We start from the raw sequence: 27,490 nt of genomic DNA, 5'->3' as shown, positions 1-27,490 counted from the left end.
TGTCTTATAGGAGATAATAAATCTGCATATTTTTCTTTTAAATTAGTCACGAATGTAGCGTTTTGTCAAAATGTATTTTAAACATGCTAATGATAAAAGTAAATCTTGTGTAAAGAAAAACTGACATTTCTAATTAAGACTTTTTTCTTTTCTTTTAGGAAGGCACCAGGGTAGTTCAACCCATATTTTTGGGGAAAATGATTAGTTATGTTGAAAACTATGATCCCAATGATTCTGCCGCTTTGCACGAAGCCTACGGCTACGCGGCAGCGCTGAGCGCCTGCGTGCTCATGTGGGCCGTTCTGCACCACTTGTGCTTCTACCGCATGCAGCGCGTGGGGATGAGGCTGAGAGTAGCCGTGTGCCATATGACCTACCGCAAGGTGAGTGTCACTAGGTACCACGGTGTGTTCCTCTCTTGAGGGATCAGGAACATTTGGGGAAAGTTCTCTGTAAATTACAAATTTTGTAACTGGGATTGTTTACACCTTCCTAGAGAAGTTTGCTTTTGCATCAAGCCAAGTTTGTTGTTGCTGAAGCAAACTTTACCAATAAATAATGAAAAGTTTTCTTTTGAGATCGTGTGGACTGTCCTTGGCAATTTTTAGCCATAGGCTGTCACATAATAACCACTAAATTTGTACTGTAAAATATTAAATTAATATTCAAGAATAAGTATGAAAAGTATCAAGTTGATTTTCAATGTCTTCATGCCCAAATCCCATAGTGCTGTTTATGGAAATTTTTTGTTGTCATTCATTAATACTTTCAGGTACATCAAATTTGTATTTAAAAGTGAGCTTCAGAGATTGGATCTATCAAACTATATCTAAGAGCAGAGAATGTATTTGATAAAGGGACTGATTCTAATTTTAAAAGACCCATCTAATTATATTCAATATAATTATGTTTGCTAGGGAAAAATATAAAGAGAATTCATGCTACATATAGACTCACTCCTTATATTTTATAGATAATTTTTGTTAATTGTATGAAAGAAAATAGGATACTTGAGATGAAACTTGAAATTTTACATTGTTTTATGAATTCTAGAGATAATTTGTTGCTCTTCATTTAAATTATTTTAATACAATATTTCCTTTTATTTTTAGTATGCATTGTAGCAGTTTTAATAAGAACTGATTTAATGTGTTTAGTGATTTTGTATTGAGGAATGCCATGAAATTAGTCCATAGTTTACCCTTGTCTAAACTAGTATAAAAAGAGTGAAGCTTTCAGGTATCTTTACAAAGGTATTGCCACAGATATATCAGTGTCAAGAGCTGAAGGGCTCTGTATAAACTTGATCCTGGATATGTCTTTGCCTTAGACTGTTTTAAAAAAAATCTTTATTTGACTGTATTGTATCCTTGAAATTTTCAAAGAGAGTAGATCTTAAATGTTCTCACCACACATGTTAAATAGGATAACTATATTAGGTAGTGGATACTTTAAGTGGTTTTACTACAGTAACCATTTCCCAGTGTGTATTTATACCCAAGTATCATGTTGTAACCTTAAACATATGCAGTTTTTATTAATAAATAAACTCCTCATTGAAAGACAAAACCAAGCAGCTTAAATTGAAAATATTGCTTCTTTACCTGGCTGCTGCTTATCTAGAGCTTCTGCTTCTTCAGAATACTTTTTTCAGCAGGAAGTGAGATGTCTTCTCATTTTTCCTTGAGCAGAGTGTTGTACTTTTCAGGATTGTGTGAAACTGGGGACCTGGCATCTCACTGTCTTGTCTGACAACAGCATCTGAGCTGCTTTCCTTCTGGGTGATGTGGAAATTGCAACTGTGCCCGCAAACTGCAGTCAGAGGTCTTTACTGTCATTTATCATCATCTTTGTTATTCTGTTGCGTCTTTAACCATTTAGGAGATGGATACTCAGATTTCCCCACAAATTGGCTAAATGTTTGTCTTTCCAGATCATACTTAACTCTCATAATAGTTGCGAAATTTTACCTGAACCGTGTTGTGAAAGCTTAAGTTAGGGGTAAGGTGATGGTTTACTCAAAGCTCACTCTGCTGCACAGGTGAGCCATTGTCTACCTGTGTTTCTTCCTCTTCCCACCACACTGGAATCTTGCCTTTGGGAAATGTGATCTGACCTGGCACATTGGCTTATGTGAAGGTAAATATCTCCCAAGAAGTTCATTTACTGCCTTGATTTTACCTAAATGTTGGCCCTATATGAAGTCAGGACTTATGGGGATTATAACATAGACATAACTTGAAATTCCAGAAACCTGGAAAAGACAAATTTCCTCACGCACAGCCTTGCATCTAGAGTCCTGCTGGGGTGCAGAAACAAGACACTTCTTTTCAGGTTACAGGTGGGCTGATTCTGTAGGGCACAGCTGGTGTTGCCGAGCAGCTCTGAAAGGCCCCTCTGAACTTCCATGGTTCATGCTCAGGCCCCACCTCCTGATCCCTGGTCCTGGGGAGGAATCAGATTGGGTATTAGAAATGGAGTGGCTGCTAAGCCTGTAGCCATAGTTTGTTCTGACCATGGATTCCAGGCTGGGGCAGGTCTCCAGGCGGTCTCTAAGGCTGCACATATTCCACTCCTAAAATGGCCCATTCAGCATTTTGTGCTCTTTGCAGCTGAATTTTGAATGATTGTGAAGGAGGTATCGTATATAAAAATGACTTGCCATTTCCACAGCTTTGGTAAAATTACCTTTGGCTTTTGATCATTGTTTTTGTTGTGGTGGTGGTGGTGGTAAAATACTCCCAGTGTAAAGTTGACCGTTTTCACTCCCTTTAAGTACAGCATCTAGTGACATTAGGCACACTCACATTGTTGTGCAGCCATCACCATTATCATCTCTGGAACTTTTTCTTTTTCCCAAACTGAACCTCTGCATCCATTAAACACTAACTCCCCAACCCCTCTCCCCACACCCAGCACCATTCTACTTCTTATCTCTGAATTTGAGTACTTCAGTACTTCATGTAAGTGGAATCATACAGCGTTTGTCATTTTATGTGAGGCTTATGTTCTGTAGCATGATGTCTTCAAGGTTCATCCATATTGTGGCACGTGTTAGAATTTAATTCCTTTTTAAGGCTCAATAATCTTCCACTGTAGGCCTATGCAACATTCTGTGTGTTTGCTCATCTGTCAATGGACAGTTGTTTCCACCTTTTAGCTATTGTGAACATTGCTGCTGTGAATATGAGCGTACAAATTGTCTGTTCAAGGCTGTGTTTTTAGTTTTCTTGAGTGTACCCTTAGTAGTGTAATTGCTGTATTGTATGCTAATGTCATGTTTAATTTTTGAGGAACTTCCGTATTCTCTTCCATTGTGGTTATATCATTTTACCTTCTCACTTGATCATTGTTTTCTTCTTCACTTGAGGAGTAAAGAAAAAGTTTCTTATGAAGTATAACATTTTGTTTGGATCAGTGGCTCTAGTTGGTGGTCTGTTGAAGCAGCTCCTGGTATCTTTTCAGCTTCCTCAGATCTCTAGGGCATTTATCTTACTAAATAAAGGGAATGAGCAACACAGGTTGTGTATTTTGTAAAATCAGCAGACTGGCATCAAGACCACAGTTTCCTCACAGGAACAGTGTTTTGAACATCATACTTGCTCATTTCAGAATGAAGAAACTAAGCCCAAAGTGTTTAAATATTGTTACCCACAGAATGAATGATTGAATCCTAGTCTCTGAATTTCTTTCCTAAGGCAACCTCTCCAGTCTCATCCAATTTGGCTAAAAATTACTTAGTTGGCTCCTAAGTCTAAACCTATACCCTTTAACCTTCAGACAGGTGCAAGTTCACTGAAACAGGGGGTGGATTTTTCTTTTACCTTCTGCTCCTCCCTTTGCTGTCCTTGTGGTTGGGGCTGCCGCCACACTGAGGAGTTAGAGGCTGAAGAAGGGTCCCTAGAGCCCTGCTGTCAGGGGTCATCCTGCTCCTGCTGACACCACTCAAGACCCCTGGAACACATGCTCCATTGTGTTATGTTCTAAGATGACTTGGTGTCACCTTAGGAATCCGGATCTCTGTCTCCCTCTCTCATTTCAGGCCCTTCGCCTGAGTAGCTCAGCCATGGGGAAGACCACCACAGGCCAGATAGTCAACCTGCTGTCCAACGATGTGAACAGGTTTGACCAGGTGAGCTGCCCCTGAGGGATCCTCTTCCGTTTCCTGTTTTTCTCACTGGGTTCAGCTTATTGGGATGCCAGGTGCCAGGGTTTGGTGTCAGCCAGGGTTCTGTTGAGGATGTAAGACAAAGGTTCTATTTATCCAACTTTCACTTCTCTGTGTACAAATTCGATGTAATTATATATATTGTTTCATAAGTGAGAGTTTTGTTTTTCTGATAATAAATGGCAGCACTGTTCTTGCCCAGCTTGGTTAGTGTCCTAAGGGGTCCTTCTGGAGGGGCCCTTCTTGGCACATGGTGTAGGTGTTGCTGAACTGTCTTCCTCCTCCTCTAGGTGATGAAGGCCTGATGGTCAGGGATTGTTCTTTCCCCTGCACCCTGTTCAGTGCCTGCTGCATAGGGAGCCTTCAAGTGGGTGGTCCCCAGACACAACCTCCTCTCTGCTGTCCCCACACACTCTTTTTCCAATGACCTTAAGCATAGATCACATGACCCGGAACATCATAGCTGTTGGTCAGATCTGTGTTATAGTAGACACTTCTTTTTCCAGTATTCATTCATAAAACATGAAGTAAGGCCTCTACTCACTTTCAGGGATGAATAAAGCTTAGTTTCTGCCCTATAGAAGCCACAGTCTATCAGGGAGGTAAATACACAAGTAATTACTGCAGAGAGCAGTAGGTACCATAATACAGGCTTTCCTGGGATGCTGGGGAGCCCAGGGGAGATGGGGGCTAAACTCTGGGATGGAGAGCATTTGGAGAAGCCCTGAGCTCATCTGTGTTGTGGTCAAAATCCACATCTTCCTTCATTGCTGCTGGTCTGATTTTCCTGGGACATCCCTGAAGTCAGCCCTGTGCTGCCTGAAACAGTGTCATCTGAGGTGGACACTTGGATTTCTGCTTTAGCAGGTTTAAAACCCAGTGAGGTCATTTCTATTTAGGTTTCTGCTTGTTCCTTCAGAGAATATTGTCTCTATACTCTGTCCTTAATGGCTTTTATACCATCCCAAAGAGAGGCTATGCTAAAGAATGCTCAAACTACTGCACAATTGCACTCATGTCACATGCTAGTAAAGTAATGCTCAAAATTCTCCAAGCCAGGCCTCAGCAATACATGAACTGTGAAATTCCAGATGTTCAAGCTGGTTTTAGAAAAGGCATAGGACCAGAGATCAAATTGCCAACATCTGCTGGATCATCGAAAAAGCAAGAGAGTTCCAGAAAAACATCTATTTTTACTCTATTGACTATGCCTAAGCCTTTGACTGTGTAGATCACAAGAAACTGTAGAAAATTCTGAAAGAGATGTGAATACCAGACCACATGACATGCTTATTGAGAAACCTGTATGCAGGTCAGGAAGCAACAGTTAGAACTGGACATGGAACAACAGACTGGTTCCAAATAGGAAAAGGAGTACGTCAAGGCTGTATATTGTCACCCTACTTATTTAACTTATATGCAGATTACATCATGAGAAATGCTGGGCTGGAAGAAGCACAAGCTGGAATCAAGATTGCCAGGAGAAATATTAATAACCTCAGATATGTAGATGACACCACCCTTATGGCAGAAAGTGAAGAAGAACTAAAGAGCCTCTTGATGAAAGTGAAAGAGGAGAGTGAAAATGTTGGCTTAAAGCTCAACATTCAGAAAACTAAGATCATGGTATCCAGTCCCATCACTTCATGGCAAATACAGTGGCTGATTTTATTTTTCTGGGATCCAAAATCACTGCAGATGGTGATTGGAGCCATAAAATTAAAAGACACTCCTTGGAAGGAAAGTTATGTCCAACCTAGAAAGCAGATTAAAAAGCAGAGACATTACTTTGTCAACAAAGGTCTGTCTAGTCAAGGCTATGGTTTTTCCAGTGGTCATGTATGGATGTGAGAATTGGACTATAAAGAAAGCTGAGTGCCAAAGAATTGATGCTTTTGAACTGTGGTGTTGGAGAAGACTCTTGAGAGTCCCTTGCACTGCAAGGAGGTCCAACCAGTCCATCCTAAAGGAGATCAGTCTTGGGTGTTCATTGGAAGGACTGATGTTGAAGCTGAAACACCAATACTTTGGCAACCTGATGTGAAGAGCTTACTCATTTGAAAAGACCCTGATGCTGGGAAAGATTGAAGGCAGGAAGAGAAGGGGAGGACAGAGGATAAGATGGTTGGATGGCTCACCGACTTAATGGACATGAGTTTGGGTAAACTCCGAGAGTTAGTAATTTACAGGGAGGCCTGGTGTGGTGCGGTTCATGGTGTCACAAAGAGTCGGACGGGACTGAGCAACTGAACTGAACCGAATTGAAGAAGGCTTTGTTTTTCTCTTTTAAGGTAACACTGTTCTTGCACTATCTGTGGGTGGGGCCACTGCAGGCTGTCGCAGTGACTGGCCTGCTCTGGATGGAAATAGGAATATCATGTCTTGCCGGGATGGCGGTTCTCATTATTCTTCTGCTTTTGCAAAGCTGCTTTGGGAAGTTGTTTTCATCACTCCGGTAAGAGAAACACTTCTTTTAAAAATTGATAATACGTAATTGGTAACATCTATAGTCTGCTTGATGTTTTTGTTCAAAAACAAGACAAATGCCTTCTCTAGTCTCTTCTTTGTGTGAGTTGTAGACCCTACAGGCTTAGCCAGTGGAGGCTCCAGCCTTAAAATGAAGGCTGATCCTGAAACAGGAACAGGGAAGGCAGTCACTGGGTCCTCTTGGCACTGTGTCTAAAAAGTAGAGTGTTCTTCATCAGAATTTACCCATGTCTGACTTATTTAAGTATTGGTAAATAATAATAATCTTGTAGCCCCATTTCTCACTGCATATATTTTTGTTATGCTTGTGTTGGGGCCTTTCAGGTATTTATTCATGTTTCCATTAAGTTATAAGCACCCCCAGGGCCAGGCTGATCTCCATTGTGTCTTCATGAAGCCCCACAGTCACAGCAGCACATGTGATGGAAAAGTGGCTGGTGGTGAAGAGCCTTCTAGTGCTGAGTTAGACTGAAGCAGGTCCCAGAGGGTTGGAGGTGGGTGGTTGTCAGGTGATGGAGATATTGTGCTGTTTGAAGATCACTGAGTTGTGTTTGTTGTGTGTGTGTGCAGTTCTGTGCTTGGTGTCTTTCTTTATTTGGAATTTCCTTTCCTGTCTTTGCTGGAGAGATAGATGCTCTCTATCCTTTGAGGCCCTGTTCCAGTGCTACCAGGTCTCTGAAGCTCTTCTTGTTCTCCTTTCCTGGTGGAATTAACAGCCCCATCTTTTCTGCTCCCCAGAGCTTCTCTCCTATTTTATTACAGCACAGACTCTGTCTTCCTGGGTGTCTTTCTGTCTCCCTACCTGACTGTGACCTCTTTGAGCAGATGGTTTGTATCTGACACATTTCAGATTTTTCTTAGCCGATGCTGCACATTCTCCAAGTTACTTCTTGAAATGGACTGAATGGTTGACTTCCTAGTTGAAGCCTTTTTCTCCATTTGTACTTTGAGTAGGACCTGCTTGTGTTCTAAGTGCAAAAGGGCTGTAGAGAATAATTTTATTCCTAGCCCCGCCCCCATGCCCACTCCTGCTGCTGCTACTGAGGAAAGTTGAGCTGTGGTCACTAAGGCTCATCTCACGTCTGTCCCCTCAGGAGTAAGACTGCTGCTCTCACAGACAAGAGGATCAGGACCATGAGTGAAGTCATAACTGGCATCGGAACAATAAAAATGAATGCTTGGGAAAAGTCATTTATAGACCTTATTACCAGACTGAGAAGGTAAGTTTATATATATAGATATCACTCCATATTTTCATGCTTTATTTCCTATTCCATTGGATACTTTAGATGTCTTACCAAAGAAGTATTTAAGTTCAGATTCACATTAAGGTGAACTTAAATACTAACTATTCACTGCATCCCCTACATGTTGCAGGAGGGTTAAGAATAGTGGAGATATCATTTACCCTGCTCTTTCATTTGCCATCTTTTCAAAGGAAAAAAATATATATATGCTTCTTACTTATATAGAAATTAAATTCTAAGTAGTTCTTAATACCTCAAATCCCAATAAGCAATGCTTTTAACATAGTATTTGAGACAATGACATTCAAACTAAAATTGTAATTTATGGTGATGGCTGATAACCAGGAAGATTATAGAGACTTGGTATACTTGTATTGAGCTGAACTGTATGAATCACTATTGTTCATTGTTGCTGTGCTTAGTCGCTCAGTCGGATCTGACTCCTTGTGACCCCATGGACTGTAGCTTCAGGCTTCTCTGGCCATGGGACTTCCTAGGCAAGAATACTGGAGTGGGTTGCCATTTCCTCCTCCAGAGGATCTTACAGACCCAGGGATTGAACCCGTGTCTCCTACATTGGAAGTGGATTCTTTACCACCATGAAAGCTCATGAATCACTATTATTCAATTCTAATGGAGCTATGAAAATACTGTCCCTTTTGTTCTGCTTCATGTTTTTAGACTATTTTTCCATCGTTCATTTAAATATCTGATGAGCATTTCTCTGACCCCACCTTGTCACCTCTCACTTTGCACCTTTGCAGAGCCCATCTTCCTTCTACTCTGGCCTCCAAGCCTGACTCCAGCTCATCTTCATGGTCCATGTGTGTGTGACTTGCCTTTACTCCACTGCTCCGAGTTACATATTCCAGCTCTGGGCTCCCTTGGGGGCTGTGATGACCATCTCTGTCTACTGTCTCCTAATTTTGTGGTTGCTAGGTCTCTTCGCCCATAAGTTCATGAGCGCCTGGAGGGGACAAGCTGTGTCTTTCTGTGAGGAGCCTGGCACAGGCTTGTGATTATGAAAGTTTGTTGAATGAATGTTGAGACTCCGTCAGATTGACCCAAAATTGTTTGAAATTGTGACAGAAAGCCTCTTACTTGAAAGAGTGAAGTGGGGATGAAGTGTGTGGTCCTGGTGTCGGCCAGACCCCTGAGTGTGCACTATGCTAATGTCTCCATGATGTGAAGGATGGTTTATCTTAATCTGTGTCCATTCTCTAGAAAGGGGCCACTTACACAGGGTACTGAATTCATGTCTTGTATTCTGATGCTTCTTATAAAACCTTTGTCCTACTTTCTTTTTACAGTAAGGAAATTTCCAAGATTCTGAAAAGTTCCTACCTTAGAGGCATGAATTTGGCATCATTTTTCACTGTGAGCAAAATCATGATTTTTGTCACCTTCATCGCCAATGAGCTCCTTGACAACCTGATCTCAGCCAGCCAGGTGTTTGTGGTGGTGACGCTGTTCGAGGCTCTGCGGTTCTCGAGCACCCTCTACTTCCCCATGGCCATCGAGAAGGTGTCAGAAGCCGTCGTCAGCATCCAAAGAATCAAGGTTTAGTGAAAAATAATTTTTTAAACTTATAGGTGGATTTTACCTAAAATGCCTCTTTTATGTGGTGTCACTGTGTGCCAGTTAGGTGAGACTTAACTCTTTCAGTGCCAAGTTGGCAGTCTTTGCAAAATGTATGTATTTCCCTCTTTTCTTAGGTAAAGTGTGTTAAAAGTACTGTAAGATCCATGCTTGTTTAGGACCGGTAGTATAAATAGCAGCAGCACAGGCTGCATGCAGTGATGGCTGCAGGATGATTAAAATGTCTAAAGGCAGGAGAAGCAAACAGATGCATCTGCTGTGCTGACTGGAATGACTAGGCAGTGACTGTGCACAGTCCTGGGGTGACTACGATTCCTTTCTGGGCCGGGAGAGGAGGAACTTGCTGAGAAGTCCCTGTTCCCTGGGCAGGAAGAGTGGCCTCAGATTCACTTAGTTCTCTGTGTTTAAAAATGGAGTCTTTCCTCCAAAAGATATTTTCTTGTTGATTTCTGACTCTACATTTTTATTCCTGTCATTATATTACTTAGTGTCTAAGCCTGTCTCTAGCTGCCCTCTTCCTTTCAAACTTGTAACTCCGACCATACTTATTGTCTCCTCTTTTAAACTAAATGTCCCTAAGTATTCAGGGGTAAATAAACTAAATGTCCCTAAGTAGTCACACAATGGCCTGGCGCACAGTAGGTGCTCAAGTATTTCTGTTTAAAATTAAGATTAAATCAGCTCTGTAAAAATGAATGATTTATTATGACCTCATAAGCCAAAGAACTCTATTTTTCACTAAGTAAGGAAGGGGGACCCATGGTCCTGGCCTTGGATGATTCCAATAGGATTGCAAAGCACTCATTTAAAGTCTTCAATAACTTTAACATCTAGTAACAATCTGTCTCTGAGGTTGTTTTCCATTACCAGCTACAAGCAAATTAGTCTTTTTGGTAGTATCAACTTTCCTGCATAACCTGTTCTGGGTCTGCAATTCATGGCTCTACTGGCCATTTAACTTCAGCTTTTTCATCAGACTGAGTCTTGGAGAAAAATCCAGCCAGCACTTCTGGCGCCTTTACAAGCTGATCATATGTTGAATGGGGTCTCATTTAACCCTTGGAAGACTGTGACATCTGTTCACGTCAGAGGTATTGTTTGTGGACAGGTGCTCAATAAATTTAATTCTTCATATAAGGCATATTTTTCCTTTTCTTTATTTTTGTTTGAAATTGGGGTGTTTCTATTCTAATGTATACAGATTGAATATTGATGTCTTGGTTACATGCTTAAGCTGAAACTGGAATTTGATTCTGTCTAGACCAGATATATAACATATACGTTACTCTCCAGGGCCCTCAGTCTTTTTAATCAATAGAAGTTGATAATAGGCCTGAAGAGAAATTCAAGCAAGGCTTCACTGAGGCTTGTGCTGCAGCACAAAGTATGAAAACAAGAAACTGATGCCCCGTTGATGCTTTGAGAAGAGAGGGCTGGTTCCTTAAGTGGGGTGAGGGTAGGGGAGGATTGGTGGTTTGAGCCACAGGGGTGACTTATGTGGTTTGCCCCCTGTCTGGTAGGTGTCATGTACCAAGATCGTGCACAGTTCCCTGCTTCGCTCCCAGCAGCTCAGAAATGCCAGTTAGCTTGTGATGTTTTTGTACCTTATTGTTCATGATTGCCTTTGCATATGTGCAGGTATGTTTAGTCCCTTAGGATTTCTTTGTATTTTGTTGCTCAAGGAGACGTTTGTCCAGATGCAAGCACTCCAGTAGAGGGTCCCAGGTCCCAGCCTGTCTCATCACCTTTTGCTTGTTGCTGTGTCAGCTTAGACTGTGTAAGGCTGTAGCCATGAAGTCAGTGGTTGGATGGTTTGAAGAGCCATGCAGTCTGTTCCTTCCTTAGCTGAGCCCTTGATGGGCTGACTGTGCAAGGCTAGGTCTTAGCTGGAGTTGGGACTGTAAAAGCACACGAATGATGTAGTGTCTCCCCTCTGTGTGACCTAGTATTCTTCAGGGGATTCAGAGGTAGGGAGGGCAGTGCCAGCTGGGGATGTGCTGAGCTGGTTTCAGAAGGGTTAATATTTGAGATGGACTAGAAGGGTGGGTGGGGTCAGTACTCAGGGCGTCCAGGCATAGGCCGCCTGGGGAGCATGGACTTAGGTGCAGGTGAGCCACTGGGGCGGTGGGTGGAGAGGGGGTGGGGTGGGGTGTTAAGCTTGTGGACACTTTCTGAGGGGCTGTAAGGAGATCGGGAGGGAGTGTCTTGGGGTGGGGTCAGTGATGTCGGGGAGGACTGGGGAAAGAACCAGCAAAAGAAAAGTTGCATTATTGAAATAACTAATAGTGAGTGAGATTCTGAAATTATGTTGTTTCAAGAGGAAAATAGAGTTGGGAGAGAGATGAATTGTGTCAGAACAGGCGATGGTGGTGGGGAGAAAGAACTCAGGCTGTGGTGGTTGAAAGCCTGCAAATGTGTCCTCATACCACTCTCCGTCCATCCTGCCTCCTGGTGGACATGGGCTCCGGGCGGGTAGGAGTCACTGTGCTCAGTGTTAGGTTCTCAGTGAGCTAGGATGAGTGGAGGAAGGAATGAATGAAAGCATCTTCCACCAGATGATATTTGACAGAAATGCAAGGATCCTGTCTTTCTTTTCCTGCACAAGGGTTTTCACATTCAGTTTTGACCAGTTCTTCTTTTTAAGTAGAAGTTTGCAATCACATTTATGACTCTGAGGCACAATAGATAGGGTGTCAAGATGTTTAAGGTAGTAGATTACTATTTATGTGTCATTTTCTTTCTCAAACATCCTCACATGCTTGTTTAAGTTTTTCCCCATATGGGTTAGGATTTGGTTTACCTGTGGGTCCCAGAGGTACCCTTGCTAAAGCTGCTTACAGGGGTCATTTGCTTTTCTCTCATGCAAGAAACCTGTGAGGCTCTGTATGGGTTTCCTGGGGCTGCGGATACAAAGTACCACAAAACATGTGGCTTAAAACCACAGGAATGTTTTGTTTCCCAGTCCTAGAGGCTAGAAGTCTGAAATCAAGCTATCAGCAGAGTCAGGATCCCTCTGAATCCGATAAGGGAGCATCCTTTCTTGCCTCTGCTAGCTCTGAATGGTTGCAGGCAAACCTTGGTGTTCCTTGACTTGAAAGCCATCACCCCAGCCTCTGTCTCCATCATCAGGTAGCTGTTTTTTGTGTGTCTGTCTGTCTCTGCATTTCTCATAAGGACTCCAGTCATATTGGATTCAGGGCCCACCCTACTCTACTGTGATCTTGCTTTAATTGATTACATTTCCAACAACCAAATTCCCAAATAAAGTCACATTTTGAGCTAACTGGAGTTAGGATGTACCTTTTATGTGGTGATACAACTCTCCCCATAACAAGTCCCATGGCTAGTGTGAACCTCCGTGGTGTCAGGACCCAGACTCTTTCTCTCTTCTCATGTTACTCCACTGCATGTGACCTTGACCCCGCTGGCAGCCCCCAAGGCCCAGGCTGAGGCAGAGGAAGGTCCTGGTCGCTGTCACTCTCCACAGACCTGGATTTAGTCACGTGACTGCTCCTGTCTGCTCGGGAGCCTCAAGACAGAGGGAGGGCATCCCTCCAGGCTGCCACATGCAGGTAAAATCTAGGTTTGTTACCTCAGAAGAACAAGAGCAGATTTCAAGGACAGCCAGCAGTCTCTGCCTCTTGTTCACAGTTTTGGGGACCTTGGGGAGTGGGAGTGGTCTAAGTTGTTTGTTCAGTTTCTCTATTGCTCTAGCTTTTCTCATTGAATTATATCTAGCATTTGCAAGGCAAGAGGGAATTTTCTTGTATGTGTTTGTCAGCTTTGTAGCAATTTGTAAGATTTTGTTTTATTCAACTACTGTGCATCAGTTAGTTGCAAAGTGGTGTAGAAGATACCAAGAAGTGAGAGATGCAGCCATTCCTGCTGTGGAGGAATGAGGGCATGGACTAAGAAGAGGCAGTGATTGTGAAAAGATGTTTGTGAAATATCTTTTAATACATAGAAACTTACACAGTTTTCTTTTTAGAATGATGACTTAGTAATAGTTAATGACAAGCAGTGATGTGGTATTGACACCCACAAGGGGGAAAGCAGAGTGTACAGGGTTTGCATTCAGAGTCTCTGTCGTTGGTCTTGGGTTCCCAGCCTGTCCTGTGCCACCTGCTTCCTGACGGCCTGGGGAGGGCCTTCCTCTCTGTGTTCTAGCAGTGTTGCATGGCACTTGGCACATGGTGGGATTCAGTTAGTATTTATGAAATAATTTCCTACCAGCTCACCTGTTTATTGTTGGTAACACAAAAGTAAAACAATAAAAATGTCCAGGTTCTAAATGTATTGGAGTTTGAAGCCATATTTATTGTCTTCTTAGAGAGGAACCAGTACACTTGTTGAGAAAGTAACAAAGATAGCCTCATGGCTAGGAATTTTTATTTATTTATTTTATATACACACACAGACACACAGACACACACACATACATACTCTATATATGTGTTTATATGCTATGTTATATATATATATATACACACATATATATATATGCTATACTCTATTATATACTTAGTTGTACATATAATAATGATATATTTAATGTTTCTCATGTGAACCAAGACCTAATAAAATACAGCTGTAAAATGATAGGTAGGTATAAATGATAGGTATAAAACTTTTTATTGCCAATTCCATAGAAGCAGTTGTTTTGTTTGTAATTTGTTCTTACAGTATAAATAATCTATGTTTTGCTTTTTTTCTGTAGAACTTTTTGTTACTTGATGAGATAACACAGTGCTACCCTCTGCTGCCATCAGATGGTAAAACAACCGTGGATGTGCAAGCTTTTACAGCTTCTTGGGAAAAGGTAAGAAACTTTCTTTCCAAAATTATGACTGCTTAAAGATAACTGTGACATAGATTTATTGGAGAATTTTGAGATTTTACATATACTGTAAAATGTGACTTGCTCATTTACTTAGAATATATTACAAAAATTCTCAGAATCAGGGATGAGGTTTGCAATGAATGGAGATTAAGTGTAAAATCAGCCTGAGGCATTTGACATGTTACTCTTTTTCTCATTTTCAAGAGAGCTTTCAGTGTATTAGCACATGTTGAACTTAAAGTATATAAATTCTTCTTTTAGTTTTTAGTTTATTTTTCATCATGTTTTATTACAGAGTATTAAATATAATTCCCTGTGCTATACAATAGGATGACCTTAAACAAAAGATATAGAGCACAAATATTTTCAAGCTTTTCTTGAAAACCCAGATCTAATATTTTGAGCTGAAGTGTGAAGTGTCAGTTGCTTCACTTGTCTCTGAGTCTTTGTGATCGCATGGACTGTAGCCCACCAGGCCCCTCTGTCCATGGGGATGGATACCCACTCCAGCATTTCTGTTGTTGTTATTGTTCAGTCGCTCAGTCATGTCCAAATCTGTGCGACTCCATAAACTGCAGCATGCAAGACTCCCTTGTGCATCACCAACTCCAGGAGCTTGCTCAAACTCATGTCCATCGAGTCAGTGATGCCATCCAACCATCTCATCTTCTGTTGTCCCCTTCTTCTGCCTTCAGTCTTTCCCAGCATCAGGGTCTTTTCTAATGAGTCTATTCTTCGCATCAGGTGGCCGAAGTATTAGAGTTTCAGCTTCAGCATCAGTCCTTCCAATGAATATGCAAGATTGATTTCCTTTAGGATTGACTTGTTTGATGTCCTTGCTGCTCAAGGGACTCTCAAGAGTCTTCTCTAACACCACAGTTCAAAAGCATCAATTCTTCAGTGCTCAGCCTTCTTTATGGTGAAAACTGTCACATCCAGACATGACTACGGGAAAAACCATAGCTTTGACTAGATGGGCCATTATCAGCAAAGTAATGTCTTTGCTTTTTAATACACAGTCTAGGTTTGTCACAGCTCTTGTGCCAAGGAGCAAGCATCTTTGAATTTCATGGCTGCAGTCACTGTCTGAGGTGATTTTGGAGCACAAGAAAATAAAATATGTCACTGTTTCTACTTTCTATTTGCCATGAAGTGATGGGACCAGATGCCATGATCTTAGTTGTTCGAATGTTGAGTTTTAAGCCAACATTCACTCTTTTTCACTCTCCTCTTTCACCTTCATCAAGAGGCTCTTTAGTTCTTCTTCATTCTCTGCCATTAAGTGGCATAATCTGCATGTTTGAGATTATTGATATTCTATCAGAATTCTAGATTCCATTTTGTGATCATCTAGTCATTTTGCATCATGTAATCTGTATAAAAGTTAAACAAGTAGGGTGACCATATACAGCTTTGACGTACTCCTTTCCTGATTTTGAACCAGTCAGTTGTTGCATGTCCAGTTCTAACTGTTGCTTCTTGACCTGCATTCAGGTTTCTCAGGAGGCAAGTAAGGTGGTCTGGTATTCCCATCTCTTTCAGAATTTTCCACAGTTTGTTGTGATCCACACAGTCAAAGGCTTTAGTCAGTGAAGCACAAGTAGATGTTTTTCTGGAATTACCTTGCTTTTCTGTGATCTAATAGATATCGGCAATTTGATCTCTGGTTCCTCTGCCTTTTCTAATTCCAGCTTATACATCAGAAAGTTCTCAGTTTACATACTGCTGAAGCCTAGCTTGAAGAATTTTGAGCAACACTTTGCTAGCACATGAAATGAGTGCAATTGTGTGGTAGTTGGAAAAAAGAAGGAAACTTCCTAAAGTGAGCTAAAGCTACCTCAAATCCCCAAAGAGATAAAATCTGATGAAGAGGTCTCCAGGACACAATATCTTAAAATAGGAAAGAGAAAAATGTGGGTTATATTTTGCATATCAATTATGTTGATTATTGTTATATTTTCCACTTTCTAAAAAACTGTGTTACGTTATTAAAATGGGTAAATTAAATTCAAAACTTTACTTTGTAGGCATCAGAGACCCCAACCCTACAAGGACTTTCCTTTACTGTCAGACCTGGTGAACTGTTAGTTGTGGTTGGACCTGTGGGAGCGGGAAAGGTAAGTTAATGATGTCTTTTGTCAGCTTGATGCAACACCACAGCTCCTGTTAAATTCTCAGAATTGAGCCCAGATCTGTGTGTGACTCAGTTTGAATTGAGTGTATCTAGAAGAGTGTCTCTCTATGTGTGTTCATGGAACACTCATTTTACAATAATGTTTCATGGCGAAATAAATCAGGATAAACACACACTATCTTTTCGTTCTTGGTGCTTCCCGTTTCCCAGTTAGGAACTGCCTGTGCGGAATTTGGATGTCTTAGTGAAGGAAAGTATTTATGTGACAGCTGTTCTGGAATAAATTAAATTAAATCAGACTTAAATTGAAGAAAGTAGGGGAAACCAGTAGACCGTTCAGTTATGACCTAAATCAAATCTCTTATGGAAGTGGAAATGAGAAATAGATTTAAGGGACTAGATCTGAGAGACAGAGTGTCTGATGAACTATGGATGGAGGTTCGTGACTTTGTACAGGAGACAGGGATCAAGACCATAGTCAAGATAAAGAAATGCAAAACGGCAAAACGGCTGTCTGAGGAGGCCTTACAAATAGCTGTGAAAGGAAGAGAAGCAAACAGCAAAGGAGAAAAGGAACGATATACCCATTTGAATGCAGAGTTCCAAAGAATAGCAAGGAGAGATAAGAAAGCCTTCCTCAGCAATCATTGCAAACAAATAGAGGAAAACAATAGAATGGGAAAGAATAGAGATCTCTTCAAGAAAATTAGAGATACCAAGGGAACATTTCATTCAAAGATGGGCATAATAAAGGATAGAAATGGTAGGGATCTAACAGAAGCAGAAGATATTAAGAAGAGATGGCAAGAATACACAGAAGAACTGTACAAAAAAGATCTTCACAATCCAGATAATCACAATGGTGTGATCACTGACCTAGAGCCAGACATCCTGGAATGTGAAGTCAAGTGGGCCTTAGGAAGCATTATTACGAACAAAGCTAGTGATGGTTTTGGAATTCCAGTTGAGCTCTTTCAAATCCTAAAAGATGATGCTGTGAAAGTGCTGCACTCAATAGTCCAGCAAATTTGGAAAACTCAGCAGTGGCCAGAGGACTGGAAAAGTTCAGTTTTCATTCCAATCCCAAAGAAAGGCAATGCCAAAGAATGCTCAAACTACCACACAATTGCACTCATCTCACACGCTAGTAAAGTAATGCTCAAAATTCTCCAAGCCAGGCTTAAGCAATACGTGAACCGTGAACTTCCAGATGTTCAAGCTGGTTTTAGAAAAGGCAGAGGAAACAGAGATCAAATTGCCAACATCTGCTGGATCATCAAAAAAGCAAGAGAGTTCCAGAAAAATATCTACTTCTGATTTATTGACTATGCCAAAGCCTTTGACTGTGTGGATCACAATAAACTGTGGAAAATTCTGAAAGAGATGGGAATACCAGACCACCTGACATGCCTCCTGAGAAACCTATATGCAGGTCAGGAAGCAACAGTTAGAACTGGACATGGAACACCAGACTGGTTCCAAATCAGAAAAGGAGTACTTCAAGGCTGTATATTGTCACCATGCTTATTTAACTTCTATGCAGAGTACCTCATGAGAAACTTTGGGCTGGAAGAAGCACAAGCTGGAATCAAGATTGCTGGCAGAAATATCAATAACCTCAGATATGCAGATGACACCACCCTTATGGCAGAAAGTGAAGAAGAACTAAAGAGCCTCTTGATGAAAGTGAAAGAGGAAAGTGAAAATTTGGCTTAAAACTCAACATTCAGAAAACTAAGATCATGGCATCCTGTCCTATCACTTCATGGGAAATAGATGGGGAAACTGTGGCTGACTTTATTTTTTTGGGCTCCAAAATCACTGCAGATGGTGATTGCAGCCATGAAATTAAAAGATGCTTACTCCTTGGTAAGAAAATTATGACCAACCTAGACAGCAGATTAAAAAGCAGAGACATTACTTTGTCAACAAAAGTCCATCTAGTCAAGGCTATGGTTTTTCCAGTGGTCATGTATAGATGTGAGATTTGGACTATAAAGAAAGCTGAGCACCGAAGAATTGATGCTTTTGAACTGTGGTGTTGGAGAAGACTCTTGAGAGTCCCTTGGGCTGCAAGGAGGTCCAACCAGTCCATCCTAAAGGAGATCAGTCCTGGGTGTTCATTGGAAGGACTGATGTTGAAGCTGAAACTCCAATACTTTGGCCACCTGATGGGAAGAGCTGACTCATTGGAAAAGACCCTGATGCTGGGAAAGATTGAAGGCAGGAGGAGAAGTGGATGACAGAGGATGAGACGGTTGGATGGTATCACCGACTCAATGGACATCAGTTTGGGTAAACTCTGGGAGTTGGTGATGGACAGGCAGGCCTGATGTGCTGCGGTTCATGGGCTTACAAAGAGTCAGACATGACTGAGCAACTGAACTGATACTGTTCAGGATAGACATAGACAATGGGGACTTCTTTTCATCTTAGTGGCCCTTCCAGGATTTCTGGAGATCATAAAGGCTCTTCCTGGAAGCTTTGAGTATTTCCTCCTATGACTTGACATGATCCCATCAGTGCATGTGTAGTGAGTGTGCAGCCATGTGCTGGAGATAAAGGTACAGAAGTGAGCAAGACCCTGACTTTCTGCCTTTCAGAGGCAATCAGGTTGTGGGGTGAGACAGATATGTAGTCATATTATTTCAGCCCAGTGTCATGAGCACTCTGATGGTGTGGATACACACACGCCACATCTGTGTGATGTTGAAGATTGAAAGGAAAGGTGCACATACCCTTGGTCTGAAACAACAAAATACAGAAACCTAATGTGGGGTGTGGGCTTCCCTGGTGGCTCAGTGGTAAAATAATCCCCTGCTAATACAGGAGACACAGGTTCGGTCCCTGGTCTGGGAAGTTCCCACCTCCCAGTTGTGGAGCAACTAATCCCATGCACCACAACTGTTGGGCCTCTGCTCTGGGGCCTGGAGGTGCAACAACTGAGCCCATGGGCCACAACTGCTGAAGCCTGCCTGCTAGAGTCTCAACAAGAAAACCCCCATGCACTGCAATGACAACCCAGTGCAAGCAAAAATAAATAAAATTAAGAATTGTGGTATGGCAGAAACCGAAACAACATTGTAAAAAAATAAATGAAAAAGATAAAAGAACTAAAAATAAATAAAATTATTTTTAAAAATGTGGGATGTGTACATGAAAGGGTACTGATTTCCTCTGTCATGGACTTTTGCTCTGCAGACACAACTTACTTGAGAGTTCTTTCAGTTGGCTATATTCTTCACACATAGCTTTTTAACAACAAGTGTTTGTCAAGTAAAGGATACCAGATGCAGGAACAATTGCACTGAACATCATATATATCAAATACACATCCTGCTGGGCTCTGTTAGAGAAGGATGTTGCTGCTGCTGCTACTGCTGCTAAGTTGCTTCAGTCGTGTCCAAATCTGTGCGACCTCATAGACGGCAGCCCACCAGTCTCCCCCTTCCCTGGGATTCTCCAGGCAAGAAAACTGGAGTGGGTTGCCATTTCCTTCTCCAATGCATGAAAGTGAAAAGTGAAAGTGAAGTCGCTCAGTCATGTCCAACTCTTAGTGACCCCATGGACTGCAGCCTACCAGGCTCCTCTGTCCATGGGGTTTTTCAGGCAAGAGTACTGGAGTGGGTTGCCATTGCCTTCTCTGAGAGAAGGATGTTAAACATTCTCAATTATTCTTTGCTGAGTAGAATTTCACCTGGGGGGATACTCGGGCAGAGTAGATTGTTTATACTATTAATATGTTCCTTATCAGTCATTTTCATTGACCGTTAGTGTTATTTTCACTTTTTTTGTTGTTGTTGTTTTGGTCTCAACTGGGAGGGCTGTACTTTATCCTGTTGAAGGAAAGGGTTCTATAACGTATCAAGAGCCAGGGTGGGGTCAGCTGTGCTGCGGGGCGTCTTCCATCCTGAGTGCGCCCTGTTCACGTGTGTGTGTTGCCATCTGTTTCAGTCGTCACTGCTAAACGCTCTGCTGGGGGAGCTGCCCCCGAGCCAGGGACAGGTCAGCGTGCACGGGAGGATCGCATATGTTTCTCAGCAGCCCTGGGTGTTTCCAGGGACTATAAAGAGTAACATTTTATTTGGGAAGAAATATAAAGAAGACAGATATGAAGAAGTAATAAGGGCTTGTGCTTTGGAAGCGGTGAGTAATGACTTCTGAGTTGCATATACTTGAATTTCATTTTTTTAATATAAATTTATTTATTTTAATTGGAGGTTAATTACTTTACAATATTGTATTGGTTTTGCCATACATCAACATGAATCCGCCATGGGTATTCACATGTTCCCCATCCCGAAACCCCCTTCCGCCTCCCTCCCCATACCATCCCTCTGGGTCATCTCAGTGCACCAGCCCCAAGCAACCAGTATCATGCATCGAACCTGGATTGGTGATTTGTTTCATATATGATATTCTACATGTTTCAATGCCTTTCTCCCAAATCATCCCACCCTCTCCCTTTCCCACAGAGTCCAAAAGACTGTTATATACATCAGTGTCTCTTTTGTTGTCTCGCATACAGGGTATCATTACCATCTTTCTAAATTCCATATATATGCGTTAGTATACTGTATTGGTGTTTTTCTTTCTGGCTTACTTCACTCTGTATAATAGGCTCCAGTTTCATCCACCTTATTAGAACTGATTCAAATGTATTATTTTTAATGGCTGAGTAATACTCCATTGTGTATATGTACCACAGCTTTCTTATCCATTCATCTGCTGATGGACATCTAGGTTGCTTCCATGTCCTGGCTATTATAAACAGTGCTGCAATGAACATTGGGGTACATGGGTCTCTTTCAATTCTGGTTTTCTTGGTGTGTATGCCTAGCAGTGGGATTCCTGGGTCTTAAGGCAGTTCTATTTTGAGTTTTTTAAGGAATTTCCACACTGTTCTCCATAATGGCTGTACTAGTTTGCATTCCCACCAACAGTGTAAGAGAGTCCTCTATGATAGTGGTTTACACTACAAGGTTTGTTAAAAGTTCTTTTTAAAAAATAGATTTTTGAATGTTGCTTAACATTTAAGTTGGTCTTCTGGATAAATCAGCTGCTGCTGCTGCTGCTGCTAAGTCGCTTCAGTCGTGTCCGACTCTGTGAAACCCCATGGACTGCAGCCTACCAGGCTTCTCCATCCATGGGATTCTCCAGGCAAGAACACTGGAGTGGGTTGCCATTTCCTTCTCCAATGCATGAAAGTGGAAAGTGAAAGTGAAGTCGCTCAGTCGTGTCTGACTCTTAGCGACCCCATGGACTTCAGCCTACCAGGCTCCTCCATCCATGAGATTTTCCAGGCAACAGTACTGGAGTGGGGTGCCATTGCCTTCTCTGGATGAATCAGCAGGCTTACATAAATAAGCATATGTATTTACATATGCTGTCATTTTAATTCTTATAGGTTAGTAACACAGAATACATTATCTGGAGGGGGGATTGTTTCATTCTGTGAAGTTTTCATTCACTTTCAACATTTTTTAATGGAAAGTTATAAATATTTACAAAAAGAGAGCATGGTATAATGAATCCTCATGTACCACCCCCAGCTTCAGCCAGAATCAGCTGGTGACCAGTCTTGCTGCATCTCTACCCCTGCCAGCCCCACCCCAACCCCAGAGTATTGTGGAGCTGATCCTAGACCTCAGATCAGTTCATCTGTAAACATTTCATTATTTTTCTCTAAAAGATAGGAAAGCTTTGGGGAAAAATCACTACTTTATTTCATCTGAAAAATACCTTGAATTCCTGAATATCACCCACCTGCTAGTCTGTGTTTACATGCTGCTGATCATCTCAGTGGTCAATCTTCACCACTGTTGGAACCCACACAAGGTCTGCCCCCTGCACTTGGCTGATGCCTCCTTGGTCCCATTTAGTCTGTGAGGTTCTCTCACCACTTCATTTTTGACTTGTAATGTATTATTTAAGAAAACCGGAATGGTTTAAAATTTCTTTTTAATACTGCGTCATTTCATTGAGGGAGATTGTTTTCAGAAATGGCATTGAGTTTCACAGAGAATGGTAAGATGAAAGGTTTCACTGTATTTTGGGCATTAAATAAGATTAGTGAGTAAACGATGAGACCTAAACTTAAGTGATAGGAGAATACAATTGACAAAAAGCAAGGAAAAAGAGTAAATAATGTTAAATACTATGTTACTCTCTTGGGTTGTAAAAAACCAGTGAATAATATCATTAAAGGTCTCCCCCTTGGGTCTCTTCAGTGCAGTCTGGACATCTGACTGCTCTTTTGTACTGTGAGGAAAAGACAGGGACAGATTTTTAAAGGTGTGGTATTGAAAGCTCCAGACCTGCTTTGTGAGGAAATCATGATTCTCCTGGAACAAGGGCTTGAACATCATAGGTTGCATCAGGTGTGTGTGTTCATGCTAAATCACTTCTGTTGTGTCCAGCGCTGTGGCCCTATGAACTGTAGCTTGCCAGACTCCTCTGTCCATGGGATTCTTCAGGCAAGAATAGTGGAGTGGGTTGCCATTTCCCTCCCCAGGGGATCATCCCAACCCAGGGATCAAACCCGAGTCTCTATCTCCTGCATTGGTGGGTGGGTTCTTTACCACCAGCGCCACCTGGGAAGCCCTGCATCAGGTGAGCAGCATTTCACAATGATGTGGACACACAGAATTGCTTGTTTAATGGGCTCGCTTCTTCAGGTTCTTGTTCATGGGTGACTGTACATTTGCAGAAATGATGTCAGGTTAGCAGGAATGAGCTAGATTTTTATTAAATGGTCTAGATACTATATATGGAGAAGGCAATGGCACCCCACTCCAGTACTCTTGCCTGGAAAATCCCATGCACGGAAGAGCCTGGTGGGCTGCAATCCATGGGGTTGCTACGGGTTGGGCACGACTGAGCGACTTCACTTTCACTTTTCAATTTCATGCATTGGAGAAGGAAATGGCAATCCAGTGTTCTTGCCTGGATAATCCCAGGGATGGGGGAGACTGATGGGCTACCGTCTATGGGGTCGCATAGAGTCAGACACGACTGAAGGGACTTAGAAGCAGATACCATATAAGAAGGGAAAGCAAATGCAGAACAGTGAGAACAGTAGCTCCCATTAATTCAGAGTCTACGTGCAAATCATTTTTCTGCCTTTCACACATGTGCATGCACACACCTAAAAAGGTTTATGAGTTATTCATTCTTTATGAGTATCTTCAATATTCCCATCTTCAACTTACAGTTAGTAAAACTGAGACTGGGACAGATGAGACACCTCATCTCTACATTTGTAGCTCAAGTTCAGATCCTCGGGACCAATGCTTTGCTGCAGGCTCATGGGGTGACTGGACCACTAATGTAGGCAGTGTTCTGTGGCTTCACCCAATGGGGCATGTATGCAGCACAGACTTTGGTGGAACAGGCCCTGCAGGACTTGGATGCACAGCAGTTCTTCTGTACATGATTTGACTTCTATAAACATGGACTGCTCTCACGTTCTGCTGCATAGTTGGGACATGGAGTTGGGGTCCCTTGTGCCCATTCCCTCCTTGGAAGGAAGGGAGGCCCAGCATGGAGAAGTAGTGGAGAGGAGAGTTCTGGCCCCGGGTTCATCACTTGCCTGCTGTCACTCTGGACATGTCCTGTTACCTGCCTGGACCTCTGACATTTCTGCAGTAAAATGAGGACATTGGGTCAGAGGGTTTAGTTGCTGCTCTGAAATGTCATCTATGACTCTGATTAACAAGAGGTTAGCAAGGTCTTTATGACACCTGGGAATTAGTAAGTTATGAGAGCATCTGCTTATCTCCTTTTGGATTCCAGGTCTCAGTGGATGGACATAAGGCAGGCACAGGAAATACTGGCGTCCGTAGACACAGAGACGGCATAGACAGTACAGTAGAAAAGGCTTGGCCTTTGGAGAGAAACAGTCTGGGTAATGACTCCAGGTGTTTGTCTCAATTTCCTTTCTTATTAAATGGGGGAGGGGGATAACTGTAAAAATTACAGAAAATGCCTGTGAAATGTAAACAAACCAGGGTTTCAGTAAGTGCTGGCCATTGTTGCTATTTCTAACCTTTTTCTCTCCATCCATCTATCCATGCATACAAATATAATAAAGATTTCTCCTTACTCTCATCTCCCCAAATCCTGGAGGAAAAGCCATAAAAAAGCAACATCTATTTATTTATTAAACTGTTATTTATTTTAATTGGAGGATTATTACAATATTGTGATGATTTTTACCATACATCAACATGAATTTGCCACGGGTATACATATCTCCCCCATCCTGAACCCACCTCCCACCTCTCTACCCACCCTATCCCTCTGGGTTGTCCCAGAGTACTGACTTTGGGTGCCCTACTTCATGCATCAAACTTGCACTGGTCATCTATTTTACATATGTTAATGTGTATGTTTCAAGCTATTCTCTCAAATCATCCCACTTTCACCTTCTTCCACTGAGTCCAAAAGTCTGTTCTTTACATCAGTCACCTTTGCTGCCTTGCATGTAAGATCGTCATTACCGTCTTTCTAAAAGCAACATTTTTTGTATAACATATGTTAAAAACAACTAGATGTATTATACTAGATCTTATTGAAGTAATCATTTAAGTTCATTGAGCTGAAAACTTTCTGTAACAAAATAGGGAGACATGAAGTAGTCACACTGGCAGTATCAATTCAGGTTGATGACATCAACTCCACGATCTAGGAGTCAGAAGGTTCAGGAATTGAGTCCCAGTTTCTCTGTTGATCAGGTGTGTGGGTTTGACTGTTTGATCCTTACAAGACTGTTACTTCATCTGTAAAATGGAGATAATAAGACTATCAACCTCATGAGGTTGTTTTGGGGATGAAATGTGGTTGTGATTTTAAAGCACCTGCTTGCTAAGGACATAACAAGCACTCTGTAAGTATTAGAATGGTTTTGAAAATAAATTAGCTTTTAATTATAAGCTCAGTCAGTTTCTGGTAAAATTACATCCATAAAATGTGACATGTAAGAAAGAAGGTATTTGAGTATTAACTTGCATTGTTTGAGTTGGTAGTTCTGTAGGTGCTCTGCTGCTGCTGCTGCTGCTAAGTCACTTCAGTCATGTCCGACTCTGTGTGACCCCATGGATGGCAGCCCACCAGGCTCCCCCGTCCCTGGGATTCTCCAGGCAAGAACACTGGAGTGGGTTGCCATTTCCTTCTCCAATGCATGAAAGTGAAAAGTGAAAGTGAAGTCGCTCAGTCATGTCTGACTCTCTGTGACCCCATGGACTGCAGCCTACCAGGCTTCTCCGTCCATGGGATTTTCCATGCAAGAGTACTGGAGTGCTCTACACACAGTGTATTATATACATCAACAATAATATTCTGTTACCATGATATAAGCAATATTGTGTGCAACATTTGTCTCCATGTTATCTTTAAGGCTTTTGAAAATGTTTAGTGAACACATATTTAAAGGTATCAAATTGATAAATTCTAGTTTAATATTTTTCCACATAGATCACTTACTTGGCCATAGGATAGTAAGTTTATTGACACTTACATGTCTAAGTGTAGAGGCCTTCAAGTCTTGAATTACTTAAGTGTTGTCTTCATTTCAAAAATATCTTCAGTCACCACCTGGGCAGCATGATGTGAAAGAGCAGAAGACTCTGAACTGACATGAACTCATTCAAATTCCAGCTCTTCTGTTTAAAAGCTGACCGCCCTCAGACCAGTGATGTGGTCAGAGTTTCTCAGTTTCTTCATCTGTGAAATGGGGCCAACACTTACTGTGAAGCTTGCTGTGAGGATTAGAGATAATCAGCATCAGGTTCCAGAACAGAGCTTGGTGCACAGATCTTACCCCCCAAGAGCTGTGAGAAGCCATGTGCATGTGTACAAATGATGGAGCAGAATAAGACGGGTCCTTCATGAGAAATGAGAGATGTAAACAGAACCCAGCAGGAAGAGAGACGAGTCCAGGATGGTTCCATGGGAGAGTGTGCTTGGGATGAGCCTGGAAAGATGGGCAGGATATGACAGGCCATGAGAGGAGGGGCAATTCCACAAGGAAGAAAAGCTGTGAAGGAAGGAGGGCTCCTGCTGCTTGACTCTTATGTCCAGCCCTCTTCTGCAAGGGCCTCATGTCCAGCCCACGTTAACCATTTCAGCAGTCTGCTCCATGGTGCTTCTACTGTAAGTCTCCACCATCACTGAAGGGCCTTTGATGTGCTTCTGGATGGATGGCATCAAACCAGCATCACCATTTCCTAGTTTGCCTCTAGTGTGTGTGTGTGCTGTTCAATAAGAATTGGTTAAATTTTGGGGCTTCCCTGGTGGCTCAGACAGTAAAGAATCTGTCTGCAATACAGGAAGACCTAGGTTCACTCCCTGGCTTGGAAAGATCCCCTGAAGAAGAAAATGGGAACCCACTCCAGTATTCTTGCCTGGAGAATTCCATAGACAGAGGAGCCTGGTAGGCTATAGTCCATGGGATCACATAATTGGACTCGACTGACTAGCACTTACTTACTTACTTAAATTAGAGGTAACAAATATGAATAAGAACACTTTGCTGTCAGTGGAAGGAACTATAATATATGCCCAACTAAGGCTTTCCCCTTTGATCTAATTAGAACGTGGCAGCTGAGAAATCAACTGTACTTGCTTTTACTTCAAATCCTCCAAAATGTTTTTCCCCTTGGTGGCTTGTTCATATATAATTTGCAGAGTCAACAACACACTCAAAGTGTTACTACCAGACTCAGAGATAGTTTTTTATGTCCTGGAAAGAGAGGCTGTGAGTGCTTTTTTCTAGAATGTGGTTGCTGCTGCTGCTAAGTCGTGTCAGTCATGTCCAACTCTGTGCGACCCCACAGATGGCAGCACACCAGGCTTCGCCGTCCCTGGGATTCTTCAGGCAAGAACACTGGAGTGGGTTGCCATTTCCTTCTCCAATGCATGAAAGGGAAAAGTGAAAGTGAAGTCACTCAGTCGTGTCTGACTCTTCGGGGCTCCCCATGGACTGTAGCCCACCAGGCTCCTCCATCCATGGGATT

General features: G+C 42.0%; 1 protein-coding gene across 2 annotated transcripts in view; it reads left to right on the top strand.

Moving 5' to 3' along the window:
- The window catches only part of LOC129624670 (ATP-binding cassette sub-family C member 4-like), a 161,737-nt gene that overhangs the window by 13,784 nt on the left and 120,463 nt on the right, over positions 1-27,490 (top strand). For both annotated transcript variants that reach the window (XM_055542833.1, XM_055542834.1), the window contains 8 exons: positions 159-383; positions 4,043-4,132; positions 6,460-6,623; positions 7,750-7,875; positions 9,213-9,462; positions 14,219-14,320; positions 16,369-16,458; positions 20,430-20,621. In XM_055542833.1, coding sequence (XP_055398808.1) covers positions 159-383; positions 4,043-4,132; positions 6,460-6,623; positions 7,750-7,875; positions 9,213-9,462; positions 14,219-14,320; positions 16,369-16,458; positions 20,430-20,621 — 1,239 coding nt within the window. The remainder of the gene's footprint in view (positions 1-158; positions 384-4,042; positions 4,133-6,459; positions 6,624-7,749; positions 7,876-9,212; positions 9,463-14,218; positions 14,321-16,368; positions 16,459-20,429; positions 20,622-27,490) is intronic.

This window comes from Bubalus kerabau, chromosome 12, assembly GCF_029407905.1.
Source record: "Bubalus kerabau isolate K-KA32 ecotype Philippines breed swamp buffalo chromosome 12, PCC_UOA_SB_1v2, whole genome shotgun sequence".
In the NCBI taxonomy this organism is placed as follows: Eukaryota; Metazoa; Chordata; class Mammalia; order Artiodactyla; family Bovidae; genus Bubalus; species Bubalus kerabau.
The sequence above is the reverse complement of the archived record's forward strand: the minus strand, read 5'-3'. Positions and strand labels throughout refer to the sequence as shown.